The sequence below is a fragment of the Arachis ipaensis genome, chromosome B10 (genome assembly GCF_059453495.1).
Source record: "Arachis ipaensis isolate K30076 ecotype BB chromosome B10, ASM5945349v1, whole genome shotgun sequence".
NCBI lineage: Eukaryota > Viridiplantae > Streptophyta > Magnoliopsida > Fabales > Fabaceae > Arachis > Arachis ipaensis.
Genome location: NC_142435.1, coordinates 132,436,430 through 132,456,719, shown reverse-complemented (window position 1 = coordinate 132,456,719; position 20,290 = coordinate 132,436,430). Strand labels below are relative to the sequence as shown.

The window sequence follows — 20,290 nt, the reverse complement described above, 5'->3', positions numbered from 1 at the left end:
AATTTAAATTTTATATATTTTTTACTTAAATTTATATTACTCAAAAATACATGAATTTATATTAAGCAAAATTATATTTTTTTTCAACATTTTTTGCTCTTAATTTAAAAAAAATAAATTATATGTTAAAATTTAGTATTTTTTATTTAATTTGATCTGCAATTGAAATAAATAATTTATATTATAACAAATGACAATAGTAAGTAAAGTACATACTAATTTAAGAATACACAGTGAAAATATACAAAGTTAAAATAAAAAAATAACAAATTTTTGTTTATAGAAAATATGTATAAATAAAAATAATTAAAAAAAATTATATGAACAATGAGTATTAAAAATTTTATATTATTTTTTTTTATAAATTTTAAATCCTAAATTCTCTCTTAATATTTTAATATTAAAAATTTTTTATTTTATTTAATTTTAATATTCTCTTTTAATATTTTTTTTTATTTAATTTGATCTTTATAATGGAATAAGTAATTTATATTATAGCTAATGAGTTATAATTCAAATGGCATAATCTCCTCATATTCAATTAAGAGGTTGCGGCTTCTGAGTCTCCTATTTTTGATAAAAAAAATAATTTATATTATAAATAAATAACAATAGTAAGTAAAGTACATATTAATTCAAGAATATACCGTAAAAATATACAAAGTCAAATAAAAAATAACAAATTTTTTTTATAAAAAATTTGTATAAATAAAAATAATTAAAAAACTATATAAATAATGAATATTAAAAATTTTATATTATGCAAAATTATATTTTTTAACGACCTTTTGACTATTTTTTTTTAAAAAAAATTAATCTATATATTAAAATTTAGTACTCTTTTGATTATAATTTGTCAGTACTCTTTTTTTATTTAATTTGGTCTTTCTAATGGAATCAATAATTGAAATTATAAAAAAAATATATTTTTATTTTTTAAGTTAAAATTTAAATAGATATAATTTAAATTAAAAAATTAATTAAAATTTTTAATTTAAAATTTAAATAGATATAATTTAATTAAATTTAAAATTTAAATTATTGATCTTATTAGGAAGACCTTTTTTATTTCAATTATTTTTATTTATAAAAATTTTTTATAACAAATTTATAAAAATTTGTTATTTTTTATTTGACTTTGTATATTTTTACGTATATTCTTGAATTATTTTTATTTAATTTGATATTCTTAATGTCCATTCTCCCACTGCTGTATGCCAGATGCGATCACTCAATGCCTCTTTCGCATCGCTGCGGGCTCTCTTTCTCTTCAACCTTATCACTGAATGCTTAGATAGGGTGAAAATGGAGGTTTTTGTATATTTTTGTGTGTAACGTTAAGAGTTGTGGGTAACTCATGGTTAAGTCTTAGAGTGTGATATTCGAACATAAATCATGGCAGGATGTTGGGGATTATAGCTGACAAATAAATCGTGGTAGGGTGCTGGGTTATAACTTACACATAAATTGTGGCAGGGTCTTATGTTTTTGCCTGAAACCTTGTAAATCCTCCTAACCTGGAACGATTTACATACAATTAATAAAGCTGGCAACCTTAGGACGATTTATGTGTTATTGCTCAGAAGTCATTCATGCATAAATTGTTCCAGGGTGTAATGATTTTTTTTTTGAACAAGAAAGCTCAACACAATACAGTGGAGCAAAAGACAAGCAAACTGGGGACATGATGATAAAGGAAAAAAAGCAAAGTAAATCAACTACCCCTGTCGTCATCTCCGGCATTGCCATCAACAACAACAAGGTTCCTACTACTCCACTCTCCATAACTGGTCAAGGACTGCTGATACACCTCTTTTGAACCACCTTCTTTGGAATTAAAAATACGTCTGTTCCTCTCAAGCCATATATTCCAAATGACCGCAAAGAAGCACCTCAGCCACCGATTCCGCTCCTCATTTCTGTTTACGACGCCTGTCCAACTCTTAAAATGTTCCTTTAGTGAGCCCGGAATAGACCACGCTCTTCCGAGATCAGAAAGCCATCGACACCATACCTGCCAAGTAAACTCACACCCCAAGAACAAGTGGTAAATATGTTCCACATCTCTTTTACAAAACACACATATATTGTCCCCATGCCTAAGTATTCCAAATCGGTGTAGTCTTTCCTTAGTATTTACTCTACCTATCAGAACAAACCAAATAAATAACTCCACTTGTGGTGGCGCCAAACCTTTCCAAATGGTTCTGGTGAAGCTGAAGCTTGTGATATCCTCTGGGATAGTCTCTGATTGCACCACCTGCACAAAAGAGTTAGTTGAAAAAATTTCTTCCTTGCCATACTTCCACACAAGTCTGTCTTGCTTATCACTTGCTAGATTTATAGGCCTTAAAGCCTCATGTAACCTATTCAATAATTCCAACTCCCATTGATATAGGCCTCGCCTCCACTGGAAGTTCCATACCCACTCTAACCCATCCCAAAACCCGCACTCCCCTATGACAGATCCTTGCTGATTTGAAATAGAGAAAAGTCTCGGAAACCTCAACTTGAGGGAACCGCCTTGTAACCAAACATCTTCCCAGAAAAGAGTCCTCCTGCCATCACCCACCTCCATAGACAACCCAGTAATCATCTTGTCCCTTACATTACTATCCTTGAGCTGCAACTGGCATATGTCCTTCCATGGTCCCCCTCTAGTAGGCATTGGCTGAGTAGATAACATCATATTGGGCTTCAAGTCGTAACAGGAGCAAACAACCTTCTTCCATAAAGGACACTCCTCCTTCGAAAATCGCCACCACCACTTAAATAGTAGGACAGAATTTTTAATCACTGCATCTCCTACCCCAAGCCACCCTCCTTTTTAGGGGCCTGAACCACTTCCCACTTGACTAGTGCTATCCCGTTCCTACCTTCCTCCTTACTCCATAAGAATCTTCTCTGTAATGATATCAACTTTTCTGCCATGGCCTTCGGCATCTTGTACAGGCTCAGATAGTACACTGGCAAGCTATTCAATACAGACTTAATAAGGACTAGCTTACCTGCTTTATTCAGCACCTTAGCCTTCCACAAACTGAGCTTTTTCTCAACCTTGTCAATTATCGGCTTCCATGTCTTTACCACCCTTGGGTTTGCTCCTAGAGGAATACCAAGATATCGGACTGGGAGGTTCGCTTCTTTACACCCCAAAAAGCTACACATGTTGTCAGTCCAATGTTGTTCACAGTTGATAGGGATTAAGATGGATTTATCAAAGTTAATCGATAACCCCGACATAATCTCGAAGCACCTTAACAGTCTGGCATAGTTTCTAATGGTCTCCTCCTCCGGTGGGCAGAATAAAATAGTGTCGTCTGTGAACTGAAGATGTGATAACTCTATGTTTTCCTTTCCCACCAGCAGCGGCGAGATTCTTCTGTTTCTCACTGCCTCCCCTATCATCCTGTGTAAGACCTCCACTACCAGAACAAACAAGAACGGGGACAATGGGTCACCTTGTCTCAAGCCTCTCTCCATCTTGAAAGGTTTGGAAGGGGAACCATTTATCAGAATTGCCATGGATGCTGAACCGATACACTCCCTAATCCACCCTCTCCATCTCCGACCAAATCCCATCTTCTGCAGCACAATATCCACAAAGTTCCACTTCACTCTATCATAAGCCTTCTGGAAATCTAATTTGATAATTGCCGCCTTCTTCTTCCTCGTCTTCAGCCATTGCACAGTTTCACACGCAATCAGAGCCCCGTCATGAATTTTTCGACCTTTCACAAATGCACTTTGAGTCTCTCCTACTAAGCCTGGCATCACTGATCTCATTCTTCTAACCATCACCTTTGAAATGACTTTGTAGATGCAGCCAACCATGCTGATCGGCCTGAGGTCTTTGATCTCCTTAGCTCCAGTGAACTTCGGAGCAAGAGCCACCCAAGTAACATTGGAATCAGGCGGCAACCTTGATGACCGAAAGAAATCCAGAACAGCTGTCGAGAACTCTGTGCCGATCTCATCCCAGCACTTTTTGATGAAGTTCATATTATACCCATCACTACCTGGAGCCTTAGAGGATTCACAGTCCCAAACAGCCTCCCTAATCTCCACCAATGACGGTATGCACTCCAATGCACTGGATTCTTCTTCGTTAATCCGGTTAACCAGACCGTCCCTAAACCCTATTACCGGGGATCTCTCCTGGTGGTACAACTCTCTGTAAAAGTCCCTGATGGCAATCTTGATCCTGGCTTGATTTCTTACCAACCTTCCATTAATCACCAGCGCATCAATCCTATTGTTCCTTCTTCTTGCCGACGCCAAGCTATGAAAGTACCGTGTGTTTTTATCCATATCCTTCGCATGCCTAGAACGCGACATCTGTTTCCAGTGTACCTCTTTCCTCACATACCACTGCTTGCAACAACTTACTAGAGCCTTCCTTCTAGCCTCCATTGTACCGTCATAGACACCATTTCCAACCAGATCATCCACCTTGATCTCCTCCTCAAAACGCTGAATTTTCTTCTCCAAGTCACCAAAATTCTCTTTATGCCATTTTCCCAAAGGGACCGTAAGAGCCTTCAATTTATCTGTGAACTGTCCCTCTCCAATATTCTGCCATTCCTCCCTGACCATTCTTAGGAAACCTTCATGTGTAAACCATGAGTCTAAAGTCCGGAACGGACGTGGTCCACCTCTATACTTAGTAACTTCGACTATTATTGGGCAATGATCTGACAAGCCTCTCGGACCACCTTTTAAGCGAATCTCCGGGAACTCCTCAGTCCATTCTACACTCAATAGAACTCTGTCAATATGACTACAGGATCCACCTCTATACCATGTAAACTTACGATCATTCAGCGGTAAGTCCACTAACTGCATATCTTGGATCCAACTCTTGAATTCTTCTGCAGACGTTGATAATCTATCCTGATTTTTCCTTTCATCAACCTGTATCACCTCATTGAAGTCACCCATGTAGCATATCAGGACTTGACATAACCCTGCTATATAGCTCAGTTCCTCCCAAACAGCAAATTTTTCAACTCTCATATGAGGACCATAAACCAAACAGAAAGCATAGTGGAACTCATTTTTCAATAAAACTCCCTCAACACATAGCCATCTATCCCCTTTATAGCAGTTATTCATTCTAAAAAGCAACTCATCCCACATTAATAACAGACCCCCAGACGTGCCTATCGATCCTACAAACTCCCAGCCCACCGCATCACTTCCCCAAATACGTACAACATCAAATTTATTTACAACTTGCAATTTTGTTTCCACTAAGCCTAACATATTTAATTTTTGCTTTTTTTTTAGCTCTTTTATCATACTCAACTTTCCAACCCCCCTCAACCCCCTAACATTCCAAGAGCTAAAAATCATTTTAAAACATTGTTACACACCTGTTTGAACTTTTTCGGTCTACTTCTTCGCACCTTCTCTTTCAGTTTTGCTCGCCTCCTCTTCTCAGCTATCGCTTCATTTTGCTCTTGTAATATCCTCATTAAGTCGTCTTCTTTGTCGTACTGTACTGCTCCGGATTCAACAGCTAAATCCCACGCCTTCTTATTCTCAGCCAATTGTTCTTTAATTTTGGATATATGTTGCCCTTCGTTTGTTTCCACAATTTCAGTTGCGCTACTGCCCTCATCCACTATTGCAAGAGCCAGGCTTCTCTCTTCATCCATTGCATCAGCCCCCTCAGACATCGAGCCAGCCTTCTCAGCGTTTCTGCTAGTCCCGCCTGAGCCGAACGGAGCATCTCCCTTCAGTCCCTGCGACGGAATCCCAAGGCGTCTTGACAGGCCTCTAGGTGGACCATGGATGCCCGCATCGCAGTCTGACCCAAGCACAGCATCCCCCTCAACTCTCCCGATGGAATCGTGGTACTCGTCTAGGTGGGGTCTGTCTCGTCGTGGAACTGCCGCTCCGGACCGGCCAACGTTCAGCGCCTCCATAGCCGTCAGGTCGTCAGCCACAACGCTCTCCTTTCCTGCTGGACACCGTCGACCCGGAAGGAGCCCTACTCGGCCCGCCTGATTTGAATCATGCTCCCCAGCAGTCCGCATATGAGCATTAGATGGGCTGCATGTGCCATGTTCAGTTTGATTTGGGCCTATGGTGGGGCAGCCCACTTTTACTTCCTCCAATCTGCTATATTTATTCTTATTTTTGGCCCCACCATCATCCCATGCTTGGACTCCCTTATTTGTACAAAAACAGCCTTCCTTCAGCCCATTAACATATTCCCAGCTAACCGTTTGTTCTGAACCCGAATCATTAACCAAATCAGTATATTCCTTTAAATTAGCGATTCCATCTGAAATAATGCCTTCCGTTACTCTTTGAATTTGAAAATGAATTGATTTGCCATTATTCCATTCATTCAATATGTCTTCTTGAATTACCAAATTGTCCTTTCCATAATCTTCCTCCCTTGGAGTCGCCATCACCAATTCAGCCGCCAGATCACCGGTAACCAAACCACCGCGCGCACCGGAACACTCACATATTTCTGGAAAATAAGTTTTAATTGTTTCCTCAATCTGGAACTCCCTTCCAAAGCTCTCGTGGCTGGCCTCTTTAACTAGGACGTCAAACCCACTAGTTCCAACTGTGATGTGTATCCACTCGTTGATTCTGTCCATACAACAAGTGTCAATTTGTACCCGCGCCACGCTGAAGGAGCGGCAAGATTCCGTGGCTTAGTCACATCCAACGACTTCTCCCCATTGGCTTCCTATCAAATTGAATGTATCTGGTGACCATGTATGCAAGGGAATACCGAAACACTCTAACCATATCCTTCGAGTATCGCTTCGCTCCTCCTCATCCCATCTCCATACCCTATGAAAGAACTTGAGGAGGTTGTTCAATTCGAACGTGTAAGCCTCTTCAGCACTGAGAATACTGTCAAACGTCAGGAGTGCTTTGTGTGCTCCTAGTTCTCTGATTTCCACCACCTGGGTAATGGTTAACATATTATATAAACCACATTCCCCTAGCATGATTTATATAATATTAGGATTAGGGTATTTACGTATCAAAAATTGATTTAGGGGATTTGAGTAATTTTAGAACTTGTTTAATTTATTTAAGTAAAAAAGTCTCATGATTATATATATATAATCGAGTCAGCTCACGAGCTAATAAGCTGAGCTTATCTAAGCTCAAGCTCGACTCATTTAATTTATGAGCTCAATTCCAAGCTCAAACTTGGCTCACTAACTCACGAGCTTAACTTATCGAGCTATTAACGAGTCGAACTCGAGCTAGCTCATGAACTGGTTTGACTCACTTTCAGTCCTACATCCAACTCATCTCTCATCCTTTTTACAAGAAGTCCAACTCGTACAACTTTATATGCAGCCCAATTCACTTATATTGCACAACTTAATTATTATACCTGCTTAATAATAATGCAAATAGCGAAAAAATAACCATAGAATTTGGCAGTCCTACAATGCGCCCCCTAAACTCACTAACTTGGCAGTCTTACAATACGCCATCTACCGATGTTGATTTTGTGACCTCACCATTACCATAGAATTTTCCAAAAGAAATTAGCCAATTTATTCTCCGATCAAAATTTGAGTGATAAATTTTGTAGAAAAATTAAAGCAAGGTATTAGGAACAAGCACGTGACAGAGATACGACACGTGCAATCAGACAAATGAGATTCTTATTTACCTGTTTAGTAAAAAAATCAGAGCTAAGTGGAGTGATATGATTAGTTGGTTTATATATAAATAATAAGGAAGCGATTTTGTTGGAGAGGAAGAGAGAGTGGAGTAAGAGCGAGAGCGAGAGAAGAAGAAGCAGCAGAAAATGACGAATTCTGTGGTGAGAGCGAGGCACGACGTGTTCGTGTATGGCAGCCTCTTAGCCGATGAGGTTGTTCGTGTCCTCTTGAATCGCGTCCCTTCTTCAACCCCTGCCACTCTCCATGGCTAGTCAGTCTCTCTCTCTCTCTCTCACTTTCGAATTTCTGATTTCTCCTTTTTGATTGTTTTTTCTTCCATTTCAGTCACAGGTTTAAAATCAAAGGTCGCGTTTATCCCGCTATTCTCCCTGTGGAGAATAAGAAAGTTACTGGCAGGGTACTATCTTTATTATCTTATTGTTGTTGATCCTTTGCTTTTACTTAATTTCTCATTTCTAAGCTTGTTTAGGTTCATCAGTAGTAATTTTTTTCCCATGCTGTTGTTGAATAAATCTAAATCATTTGAGCAATTTGCCCCTTAGCTCCTTGAAATTAGAAAAATCTGTTTCTTGCGTGAATTGAACCTTTGTCTTCGGTCTATATGCATGCTTAATTCATTACCTTACTCCTCTTTTCTTTTTCTTGCTCTTTGAAAAGATCACAACCTAATCCTCTTTTAATTCTATTATTGAACACTCAGGTCCTTCATGAGATCACAGGAGTGGAGTTGGATATCTTAGACGAATTCGAGGATGTTGAATATAATAGAAGTGATGCTGAGGTTGTATTGATGGTGAGTCCAACTCCAATCTCTGCTATTTCTATTTGCCTCTATGTGTATCATTCAACTTTAATTACATAATCTTGTATGGTACAGAAGATAATTTGATGTTCCAAGTTCAAATTTTCATGACCAAATGAGATGAATAGTATGATTTTTACACGGAGTCAATGTATACAGTACATAGTATGATCATGAGGAATCTAGAAAGAATCTACAAATGCTGAAATCAATTGTGCTGCAGGACACTTCTGAGAAGTTACAAGTTCACACTTATGTTTGGAGTGACCCAAACGATCCAAATTTATATGGAGAGTGGGATTTTGAGGTATGCATTTTATCTTTCTTATTTTCGCTTTTCATGCTCCAGATTAACAAATGTTATGTGCACATAAAAAAATCAACCACAATGCGTTGTTTAACTCATTTTCAATGTATATTTTATATTTCAACGTGTTTTTTTATATGAGTAGCTAGCTGAAAAGGGAAGCATGAAATTATATTCAAATATGTTCATCTTACTATTTTCGAGATCTAAGCCTTTGTTGGATATAACTGTTCAGTTCGATGTCTATTTTAAGTTATACATTAAGATTTAAATCCCCCTTTTATGCATCCCTCTGTGTTAAGCAAGTTCTTATTTTCTCTCTGATTTTTACCTGAAAGGAATGGAAACAAGTTCACATGAATGATTTTCTCAAGATGACCGATGCTTTCATGCGTGAATCAGAGCAAGACTCAGAGTTGCAAGAATCAAAGACAAGAGTTCAAACCTATGAATCTTTCTATAAGCAAGAAAATGATAAGCAATCCTCATGATTTGTTATTCACAGTTTCTAAAAATATATGTGCTGTGTGTTTCATGGTTCATATAAGAATAATACCCGTCACTGCTAAGTGCTAACAATCACTAGTTACTCTTGGAATCATTCATTTGATGATTTATGGTATCTTGGTTCCAGTTCCATCACAATAACAAGGTTTTAGTAATATGTTTAGAGTTTAATTATCTTGCAGTTAGGCAAATTTGTTTTACGGTCTCATTTAATTATATGCTTGTATTTGTAAAACTTTTACGATACTACCCGGTAGAAAGTCATGCCTATACATATAAGTAGAAAATACTGCTATATCTTGGAAGTAGAAAATACTATTATATAAGTAGACAACAAATGTCACAATTATCTTAGCCTAATCCTGACATCATAAAGTAGAGAACTTTTTTTACTGAACCAACAAGATTATATGAACATACCATCTGGATATAAATTTAGTGGACATACCACCTGGATATACATTTCGGATTTTCGGGAATCGGCATCTTTTCTCAAATACATCAAGGATGACAACTTTCTTTTTATAGTCTGTCATTTAGAAGGTGCTTGTAAAAAAAATCGAAATACATATAGACTTGTTTTTTTCAATTTTTTTAAAAAGGTTTTTGGCCATACAAAATAAAATTTTCCATGAAAAAATTTATTTTGAATTAAATTAACAAAATTGAAGAAAAAAAAATCTTAATTTTATTGAATTAATACTCAAATTGATCATAAAATTATATGTATTTTAACTTCCATTTGTATGAAATGACGTTATTTCGTCGAAGATTGAATGTGATGATGTTTGTTTTATCTACCGTGACAAGTTAATATATCAAATGTCAAATCAGCAAGCCATTAGCTAAGATCATCTCAGCCGTTAGTGCAAATTACTATTATAAATTTAAAAATTTAATTTGAGTCCATTAAAATTTTATGAATCAATTTAAGTCTAAATTCAAATTTTAAAAGATAAATTGAGTAACTCTTGTTTATCATACCCAAAAGATAAAAGATCCATTGACTTGGGTTAGGAGGGCCCAGTTTAAATTAATTCAGAAAAAATCAAAAAATCATAAAGAAAAAGGTATTTTATCAAATCTAATATTTCATTCAATCGGCTATGGCTAGATTTTAGTGACCGAATAATCTAGCTCGGCCGGATTGATTGCTTTAGCCATACTCACAGGGAGGCTAATAAATGTGTTGGTTCCATGTCAAAAAAAAAAAAATGCTGATTTGCAGGTTAGTTTTAGGCTTGGTTGGTAAAGCTTTTACTTTTCAGAAGTAGCTTATAAAAGCTAACTTTTAAAAGATAGTTTTTTAAAACTTGTAGCATTTATGTTTGGTAAATTAAATTAAAAATAGTTTTTAATAAATACAAGCAACAACAATTGCGTTTAGTAAAATAACTTTTAAAATTTAAAAATACTATAATAGACATAAATGCAAGCATTAAATTTGAAAATTAGTTAACATATAAGGTTATATTAGACTTTTAAATTTTGAAAAGCACAAGCCAACTTTGAAAAGCTCTACCTTAGGTGCTTTCAAAAGTACTCCGATCTTTTAAAAGCTGCAAGCACAAGCACATGATCTTTTTAATTTACCAAATACAAAATGAGGAGCTTGAGCTTTTAAAAAGCACAAGCACCTCTTCAAAAAACTTTACCAAACCAAGACTTAGCATAAGCCAAGATATATTAATATCATAATTATTAAAATCGGATTGAATGGATCTAGTTGGTTCGATTTAACATTGGAACTAATTTTTTTGTTTGAATCATCACAAATCGGTCAAACCTGTTAAAAAGTGGCCTGTTTGATAGGGGTGCACATGATCTAATCCGGTCTGAAAATCCAACTTGATCTCGAATATTTTAGGACTAATTTAGTGTGATTTCATCGGGTTTAGGGCCAGGTAAGGGTCTCAAAAATAAACCCGGTCATTATTTAAAGTCGGGTCCGGATCAAGACGAATCCGACTTTACCCGATCCATGTGTATCATAGGAGAACTAAAAAAGGTATATATATTTTAAATTAATTCTAATATTATGTAATATTAATTATAAATTTATTGTTTTATTGTTTTATTTTTAATCACATTTGTTGAATTAGAAAATAGATCATAGAAATATGAAATTCGAATTTATGCACAAATTCAAGTTCAAATATGGTTATCAACTTTTCTGTAAGAAGTATTTTTTTTATTCTTTATAAATGAGTGCATCATAATTTTTTGACATAAAATTTATCAAGACCCATATTTCACTCAGTCGAGACCCAGTTTTAGTGTGGTCTGAAAGTAGAATGATTTCATCGGGTCTAGGGTCGGGTAAGGGTCTCAAAAATAAACCTGATCATTAGTTAAAACCAGGTTCGAATCAAGACAAACCTGATTTCACCTTGCTCCATTATTGTTTGATATGAATTGCACGCAAAAAACTAGACCGATACACAGTGAGCTGGCAACCCACGTGATGTGCAGGAACTAAGGTTCTGAAAATCGAACCAGGCCGGTTGGTTCAACCGGGTTTACCTGAAACCGGTCATCTGACCAATCCAGTCCACCCCAAAACTGCCTGTAAAAAATCGGACAAAAAATCGACCGAATCGTTGGTTAACCGGCGAACCGACCGAACCGGCCGGGTTTTAACAAGCACCAGTTTTTCCTCACAAGCCACCAAACGGTGTCGTTTTGACGCTGGGGAAGGAAAAAAAACAAAGAGTAAAAGAAAAATAGGTTCCTGACCTTTTTTTCGCAGATATTTTTGTCCCTAACCATTGAAAAATACTTTTAAAAGTTGGACGGATCAGTCCCTCCGTCCAAGTGCCTCCGTCAGACCCAACGGAAAAATCTGACGTGGCTCCCGTAATGCTTGTCACGTGTACGCGTGACACACGTGACGCGTCACCATGAATTAAGCAAATCCTCATTTCTTCATGAATTCTCCACTTTGCATGCTTTTTTTCCATTTCTTTCAAGCCATTCTTGCCTTCAAAACTGTAAATCACTCAAACAAACATATCAAGGCATCTAATGGGAGAAATTCAAAAAATTATACTATTTTAGTGAATAAATGTGGAAAAAGTTGATAAAATCCACCAAATTTAATACAATATAAACCATAAAATTGTGGTTCATCAACTTTTCCACGCTTAAACATTAGCATGTCCCCGTGCTAAACTCTTGTGGTTCATCAACTAATATGCAAAATGCTTCTACCTACTTGGTTAAAAATGAATTAATCTCCAAGAACATATATGAACAAGTAGGGCTAAGATAGTATGATGATTTATGAATTCCACTAATTCAAATCTCAAAATGAAGTATAAATATACTTGTAAGAAGAAAGCTCGTGAAAGCAAGGAACAAGGGATTGAGTCTTGAACCCTCACCGGAAGTGTTTGCACTCTAATCTCTCTAGTGTTTGAGGGTCGATTCTCTCAATTCTCTACTAATCTTGCTTTCTAAGGCTTGCTCTTCTTCTACTAATCAACATATATTCAATGCATGGATACATATATCAAGAGGTCTTTTCAAGGGTTGTAATGGGGTTAGGGCTAAATTTAATTTACTTTTCTCCCATTCGATATCTTGATATGTTTGTTTGAGTGATTTAAAGTTTTGAAGGCAAGAATAACTTGAAAGAAATGGAAAAAAGCATGCAAAGTAGAGAATTCATGAAGAAATGAGGATTTGCTGAATTCATGGCGACATGTACGCGTGAGAGGGAAGTTTGCCAGGTGACGTGTACGCGTGACCCACGCGTACGCGTGACAAGCATTACGGGAGCCACGTTAGACTTTTCTATTGGGACTGACGGAGGCATTTGAACAGAGGGACTGATCCGTCTAACTTTTAAGGACGTCAGGGATTTTAAAGTATTTTTCAATGGTCAAGGACGAAAATATACGCAGACAAAAAGGTCAGGGACCTATTTGTCTTCTACTCAAAAACAAAAGAAAAGGCTGAAGTAAATTGAAGATGAATCAGTATCGCACTATCACCTTCCTCCAACCCTAATTTCCTACTTTGAAGACACTCACCTCCTCTTCGACCTTCCTCCAACAAACGCCACCGTCAATGCCATAATCTACGCCGGATCGAAGCGTCACCGTCGCGGATCGAGGCAGCTGTCAGAGGCACGGTTGTCCTGAACTCTGAATCTTTTGAAGTTGGCGTCGTCTGGTCGTTGGCTTGTGGTCCTGGTCGCGGCTCCTGTTAACGTCGTCGTCGGGCACCTAGTCGTCGTGGTCTGGCCTTCTGTGCTCTCCCGCGGTGAGTACTTTAACCTTTTTGTTTTTCAATTAATTTTGTTTATTTGGTGAATTAACTGTATGAATTGGGTTCTGGATTCTTGAGTTCTTGTGTTTTTGGATTTTTCAATTAATTTTTTATTCATTGAGGAATTTTGGGCAGATTTGAGTTCAGAACTTCAGATGCAGAATTCTTCTATTCTTCTTCTTTTGAGTTCTTGTTCTATTTTTTTATTTTTTATTTTGTTAATTCTGAATAATTTGATATAAGTTCTTGTGTTTTTGGATTTTTTAATTAATTTTTTATTCATTGAGAAATTTAGGATAGTTTTGAGTTTAGAACTTCAGATGCAGAGTTCAGTTCTTCTTCTTCTGAGTTCTTGCTCTGCTTTTTTAATTTTTTTTATTTTGTTAATTCTGAATAAATTTGATATAAGTTAAATTTTGGAACTCTTGAATTTTAAATTTTGGTATATTGAATTTTGCTATGTAAGTTCAATTTTGTTATATTAAATTCTGCTATATTAAATTTTGGTGAATTAACCGGATGAATGGCTGAATTAATTATGTTGAATGCCGTATGAATGGCATGTCATTTGCTGGCCGATCATTATGGATTGCTGGATTCTTGATTGCTATCATTTTTAATTTAGATGGAACAACCAAAAAATGATGAGCAACCACAATAAAATGTTGTTCAAGAATCTTAAACAGGTTTCTCTAAAAAAAAATCTAATCCGATTTGGGAATATTTCACTGTCAAGGATGACAAAAATCACAAGGCGCAATATACATTTATCTTTGTTTAATGTTGTTTCTTTTGATTGTAAAATATTTTGTGTTTGTTATTTATGTGCGTTTTGATTTTTTTAGTTATAAACTTTGATATTTGAAGTTGTTTATGACCTTTTAATGAAAAATTATGGATAATTTATTTTGTGAAATTATCAAAATTTGAATTTTATTAATTTAAAAATAATTAAATTTAAATATTTAAAATTATACATTGAATTTTTTATAATTTTACTTTATATTTAATTAAACCGATTCAGTTATGGTTTAATTTCGATTACCATTAAATTATTAAACTAATTACTTGACCGATTCCATAACCGATCCGATTTTTGCAACCTTGATAGGAACACAACCCCTTTGAGCAATCAATCGATTTTATGGAATTTTTCACATAAAATTTCGATTTTTTCTGCCTTGTCCTTGAGTGAGTGCTCCCCGTTCGTGTTCTCCTTGGCATGCACGTATTATGCTTGTCACAAGCCTTGTAAAGGCCTTTTTCTCTCTTTAGATCCGATGTGCAGTATTGAAGCATTATGAAACTAAATGAAGGAATAACTTTGTGATGTTAAATTGCAAAATATGAAAACGATGGGTTACAACCTCTTAGCTTTGGAGTACTAGACCATGCTATTTCTTGGAATTTACAATGTTAATTAATGTATATATTTATACAACATATTCAAGTAAATTATTTTTTATTTATTTAATTTAATTTTAATTTTGTACTCATTCTTGTTTAAATTAACTATATTTTTAATTATACACCTATTAAAATAAGTACTAAATTTTATTAAATATTTAAAAATAAAAAACTTTTTTATTAATCATAACATTTTTTATTGAAATAAAAATAATAGTTAATTAACAAAAACATAAAAAAACATATTACAAAAAAATAAAATAAAATTTTATATAATTATTTAATTATAATTAGATATATGCATTAAATTCAATTAGTAATTCAACAATTGAATCAATAACCCAATAATCTAATATTTTGAGCAGATCAATTATTGATTCGGATATGGGTAAAGTATTAAATTGGTCCCCTATGTTTGGGGTGAATTCTATTTTAGTCCCCAACGTTTAAAGTGTCCTATTTACGTTCAAAATAGTTTTGATTTGCATCAATTAACCCTACCGTTAAGTGAGAGTCAAATAGTTAACATCGTGTCCGACGTAGCAAACGAGAGGGAGTGGCTTTAGTTAACCGTTGTAAGCAAGGAAAAAAAAAAGAAAAATAAAATCGGGTCCAATAAGTAAACCCTAATCCCCCAAAATTGTTGTTCTTCGTCTTCTGAGAATGGCTCCTTAGTCGTCTTCTCAAGGTTCGCGTAGCAGCAGCAAGACTCGTGGGAGAAGGAGGACGTGCTTCTGTGGGGACAGACCAGTGTTGCGGACATCATCTAGTAAACCCTAATCCCCCAAAATTGTTGTTCTTCGTCTTCTGAGAATGGCTCCTTAGTCGTCTTCTCAAGGTTCGCGTAGCAGCAGCAAGACTCGTGGGAGAAGGAGGACGTGCTTCTGTGGGGAGAGACCAGTGTTGCGGACATCATCTACAGCGGAGAACCCAGGAAGAAGATTCTGGGGATGCGTCAACTATCAGGTGAGTCTCCTCTTTGCAGTCTCTTGTTTCGAAATAGCATTAGGTGCCAGTGTGTGGAGGGTTTGAACTATTTGGTGTCCTCTTTTTGCTTTTTTTGAGAACAGATCGGAGAAGAATGCGATTATTTTTCTTCAGCACAGGCTGAAGGGCAAGAGACTGAAGAAGAAAGCAAGTGTGTTGAAGGAAAACCTGCAGAAAGCTGAAAGAAAATTTGCATTGGCACTTGCTGTTGGCATTCTTGGATGGATAATGGCTAGGCTGCTGCTCTGTGATCAATTTAATTGAAGTTTAGGGGGCTAACAATTATCTTTATTTGTTTTGCTGTTGTTGTTCCTAGTTTGATAGGAATGTCAAATGTTGAGTGGAATGAAAAAATTGACATACAGTTAGAGTCCTAATAGCAATGTCTTAGGGGATAACAAATTGGAACAGTTATGTGTAAAGGTATGTGCTGTAAACATTATCAATTATTAAGTGAAATGGAAAACTGTGTGTTCCTGTATTTTGACATACATTATTGGGCATTATAACAGTTTAAATCAGTTTGATAAACCGATAAACAAAAGGCTAAAGTTGCCAATTCATATAACTTAACTTTTGAAATTTCATTTTAACCATTGAGTAGGGAGAAGTCTTAAAGTTGATTCTCTTAACCATTACAATATCCAAACAAGTCTTAAAGATAACCATAAAAAAATAACACAAAATATATCAACATGAAACTAGAAGTCTTAAAGTAGGCTGTCTAAAGTATTACAGGAACATCAGCCCTTGGTCATTGCCACTTTCATTACAAAATATAAACTAAAACATTAAAATCTACTATAAATTCATCCCAATGCTTTTCAGGCCCTAGATGGTGTTTTGGCCATGTACTTCAAGGTCCTTCTTGATGGACTAGTAACTGTTGTTGTGGATGGCTGGGGCTGACTGGCGCTAATGCTGCATTTAGCTCTCTTGGAGGAGGTTTGTGACTGTTGGGTCCCTACAACTTGTGTATTGCTCTTCCTCTTTGGCTGAAGTTTTGTTGCTGCTTTTGTTATTGTCTTCGCTGCATTCTTGCTGGGGTTTGTAGTCCTAGTTGTGCCAGCACTCTTCTTGGCCTGTGGAGTAGCGTTCTACTACAACCAGTAACAATAAACAGTGACATCAACAGAGTTTGTTCAACAAATTAGTAATAAAAAATCCATACAAGGGTAGGCTAAATTGATATCAACAAATTTACCTTTTTTGCTGAGGCTTCCACCTTGCGTTTTCTAGGGCAAATTCTTTTATTGTGACCAAGTGCAAAACAGTAGGAACATTTTTGTTGTTGTCCAGCCCTGGATAATTTAGATAGTGGTCCATTGTTGCGTGACTCATCACCAGCCTTGTTCCTGCTTAATTTTGGGTGCCCTATTGGTTTCCTAAACACTGGTGGTAGCACATCATCATTCTGAGTCCGGTCCTACAGATTTGGTCCATTCACAGGGTAGATTACATGTTGATAGCAATCCACGTATGTCTCTTTCTTATAGCACTTGTTCACATAGTTCTTAACATCTAAACATATTTTTCTAATGCAACTCATGGCATGCTCACAAGGGTAACCTGTTAGTTGAAACTTTCTACAGGAGCACTCATGTAACTTTAAGTCCACAATAAATTTGTCTATATTACCCTGGCTGCTGGACACCTCATACTTGTCCCTACCCGCATAGATGGCCAACCATTCTCCACCCTTATCAAACTCTCTTTCAATTTTCTTGTTTATTTTTGGCAAAAATTTTTCAGCATATGTAATTATACTTTGTCTATTGTCAGCCCACCTATTCATTAGATAAACCCTAATATCTTCTAACATAGACATGATGGATTTCTCTCTAGCCTCTACAATAACAGAGTTAAAACACTCACACTTGTTGTTTACAAGTGTATCAACTCTAGGAAAATAACTAAACCTGGACTTGCTCCAATACTTAGTAGGGATCTCCATGAGATGATTATAAGTTCCTTGATCAATCAGATGAATCTCCTTCATCCTTCTCTCCCACTCCTGAACATATGTTGCCTTTGCAGCCTTTCACATCATCATTTTCAGCTGTACACCTGGAAACCTTTTTCTGAAATTGCTATATAAGTGCATGACACAAAACATGTGATCTATGCCAGGTAGCAACTCATCAAAGGTAGGAATCAATCCCTTGAAAACAGAATTTAAAAATAGCACAAGTCAATAATAGCACAACATGAATTAAACACAAAATCAATAAAACAATTTCAGGTCAAAACTGCTTAAGTTGAGGGTTACCTTTTGTTGGTCGCTCATGAATGTACACTATCTGATCTTCTCAACACCCAAATCATCACACAGATTCAACAAAAATCACATCCACGAGTCTTTTGTCTCCGCTTTAACAACAGCATAGGCAATTGGTAAAATTTGATCATTGGGGTCCCATCCAATGGCTGTTAGAAGTTGACCCCATCAAGGCCGATCATGGGTGTGCACACCATGAAACTCCGTTTGCAAGCATCCAAGCAGATATAGATCCTCTCGAATCATGGTCTCAAGTCCTTACCAGGGATTGGTGTCTCTAGTTGAAATTCAGGAGGTCTCTGCACTTGTATCCGAATAGTGCTACCCAGATTTGACCTCAGTAACTCGATACCATAGTCATGTATCCTCCTATACTGCTCTCCATAAGTACCATTAATCTCATCCAACGCTTGCTGCTTCACTCTGGCAGCTTTGGTCTTTGTGATGTCAACATTTCACTTGGTATGAGCCTTCTTTATCAAGGTTCTCAACTTCATTTTAGGGTTCTAACAAATCTTCTTCATAAAAGCCTTACTCAGCCACTGAGAACTCATGATACTAATCTTGGTTGCCTTACTGCATGTGTATTTTTTATAACAACTAGTCAATTGCCATGTATCATCTCTCTTCAACTTATGGCAGTATGCAAACCACTTGCAACCTTCTTGGTAAATAGCTTTGCACCTATGGCTATCACACTTTGAGAACCATATTCCTCTGTCACTGTGCACAGCATAGCTAATTACATATTCCTTAAAAGCATTCCTATCTACATACATTGTCCCAACCTCCCATTTATACTCCTTCATATTCTTCAAACTCTTGTGCAACGGGTACTTCCTCAACAAGGGATCCCCTTCATCATCACCTACAGGGACATCCCATAACTCCTCACTCTCATACCCATCATCTTCATCCCTTAGTCCAGCAGCCACCACTTGCTCCTTTCCCTTGTTAACACTGGCACTAAATTCTCCATGTACTCTCTCGGTTAGAACACTCTGTTTCATCTTTTGAGAATCTTTCATAGTTGTGATATCAACATCATACAAACCCCCATCAGCATTCCAATCGTCATCGCTGTCATCAAAAGCTACATCTATTGCACTATCTCCAAAGCTGTTTTGACTCCACTGTTCATCACTGTCTCCCTTATCAGTGGCATCATCATTCTCTGGCTGGTAGTCATCATCCTCAGATTCATCGTCACCTGAAAAATCTAACCTCTCTGACCTCTCTTCATCATCATCCTCCAACATATCAGTTTGGGCTTCTGTCACCACCTTGGGATTCTTACCCACCTTGACCTGAGCAGATGATTGGACCTTGTGCAGCACAATTGGACTAGGCCCAACAGTCCCTGTAGTGGGTGCAGCAGCCTCACCACCATCTATATCTTGAACTTTCTCAATTGTACAACCTTTTCTAGCAGTAGCACTATCTTTGTGAACTACAAAAAGCTCCACCATGTTGTTCCTCATTCCAATTCTGGCCTTGTCCATTGCATCCTTGTCTGTGTGAAGCATCCTCAGTCCTACATCTGTTTCATCTTTCAGAGACTTATACCACATTGCAGCGATATTCTCTGCCACATATCCCTGTTCGACCACTATCTCTGTTGCCTCAAACCTACTCCATCTATCTTCATCACAGTAGTCCACTATCGAAGTCTCACCCTCACATAGTGTAAAGGTTCACCATCAAACCCAAACTTCCCCCCATGATGTATCTTGACACTAAAATAACTCATCCTCCTAACAATCTATCAGACAAACATAACAGACTTCATAAAATTCTCACATTGATCAACAACAACAGAAATACATAAATGCAATCACTAGGGCAAAATAAAAACTTCCAAAATAAAACAAGAAACGAATATGGAACTATAAAACAAAAAATCACACAGACAACATCATTTCATATCAACGTGCATTAAGATGAAAACCAAATGGGTTGAGGAGATTTGATAAAGGAATACCTGACACGATCTTCTTCCGGAAAGGAAGGGTTTCAAACCAACTTCTGTAGACCTTTAATGTTACTGAAGGACA

General features: G+C 36.6%; 2 protein-coding genes and 1 pseudogene across 2 annotated transcripts; 1 reads left to right on the top strand and 2 right to left on the bottom strand.

The window, feature by feature from the left end:
• Window positions 1-1,714: 1,714 nt before the first annotated feature.
• LOC107621062 (uncharacterized) lies at window positions 1,715-2,686 on the bottom strand. The gene has a single exon (XM_016323106.2). The coding sequence runs from the start codon at window positions 2,684-2,686 to the stop codon at window positions 1,715-1,717; it is 972 nt and encodes a 323-aa protein (XP_016178592.2).
• A 4,829-nt stretch (window positions 2,687-7,515) lies between these two features.
• On the top strand, window positions 7,516-9,404 carry LOC148581765 (AIG2-like (avirulence induced gene) family protein). Its single transcript, XM_088483204.1, has 5 exons — window positions 7,516-7,926; window positions 8,001-8,073; window positions 8,377-8,469; window positions 8,702-8,785; window positions 9,124-9,404. Exons 1-5 carry the CDS (start codon window positions 7,802-7,804, stop codon window positions 9,274-9,276), a joined length of 528 nt encoding a protein of 175 aa, XP_088339330.1. The 5' UTR covers window positions 7,516-7,801; the 3' UTR covers window positions 9,277-9,404.
• A 7,378-nt stretch (window positions 9,405-16,782) lies between these two features.
• LOC148581764 (uncharacterized) lies at window positions 16,783-18,011 on the bottom strand (annotated as a pseudogene).
• Window positions 18,012-20,290: the final 2,279 nt, after the last annotated feature.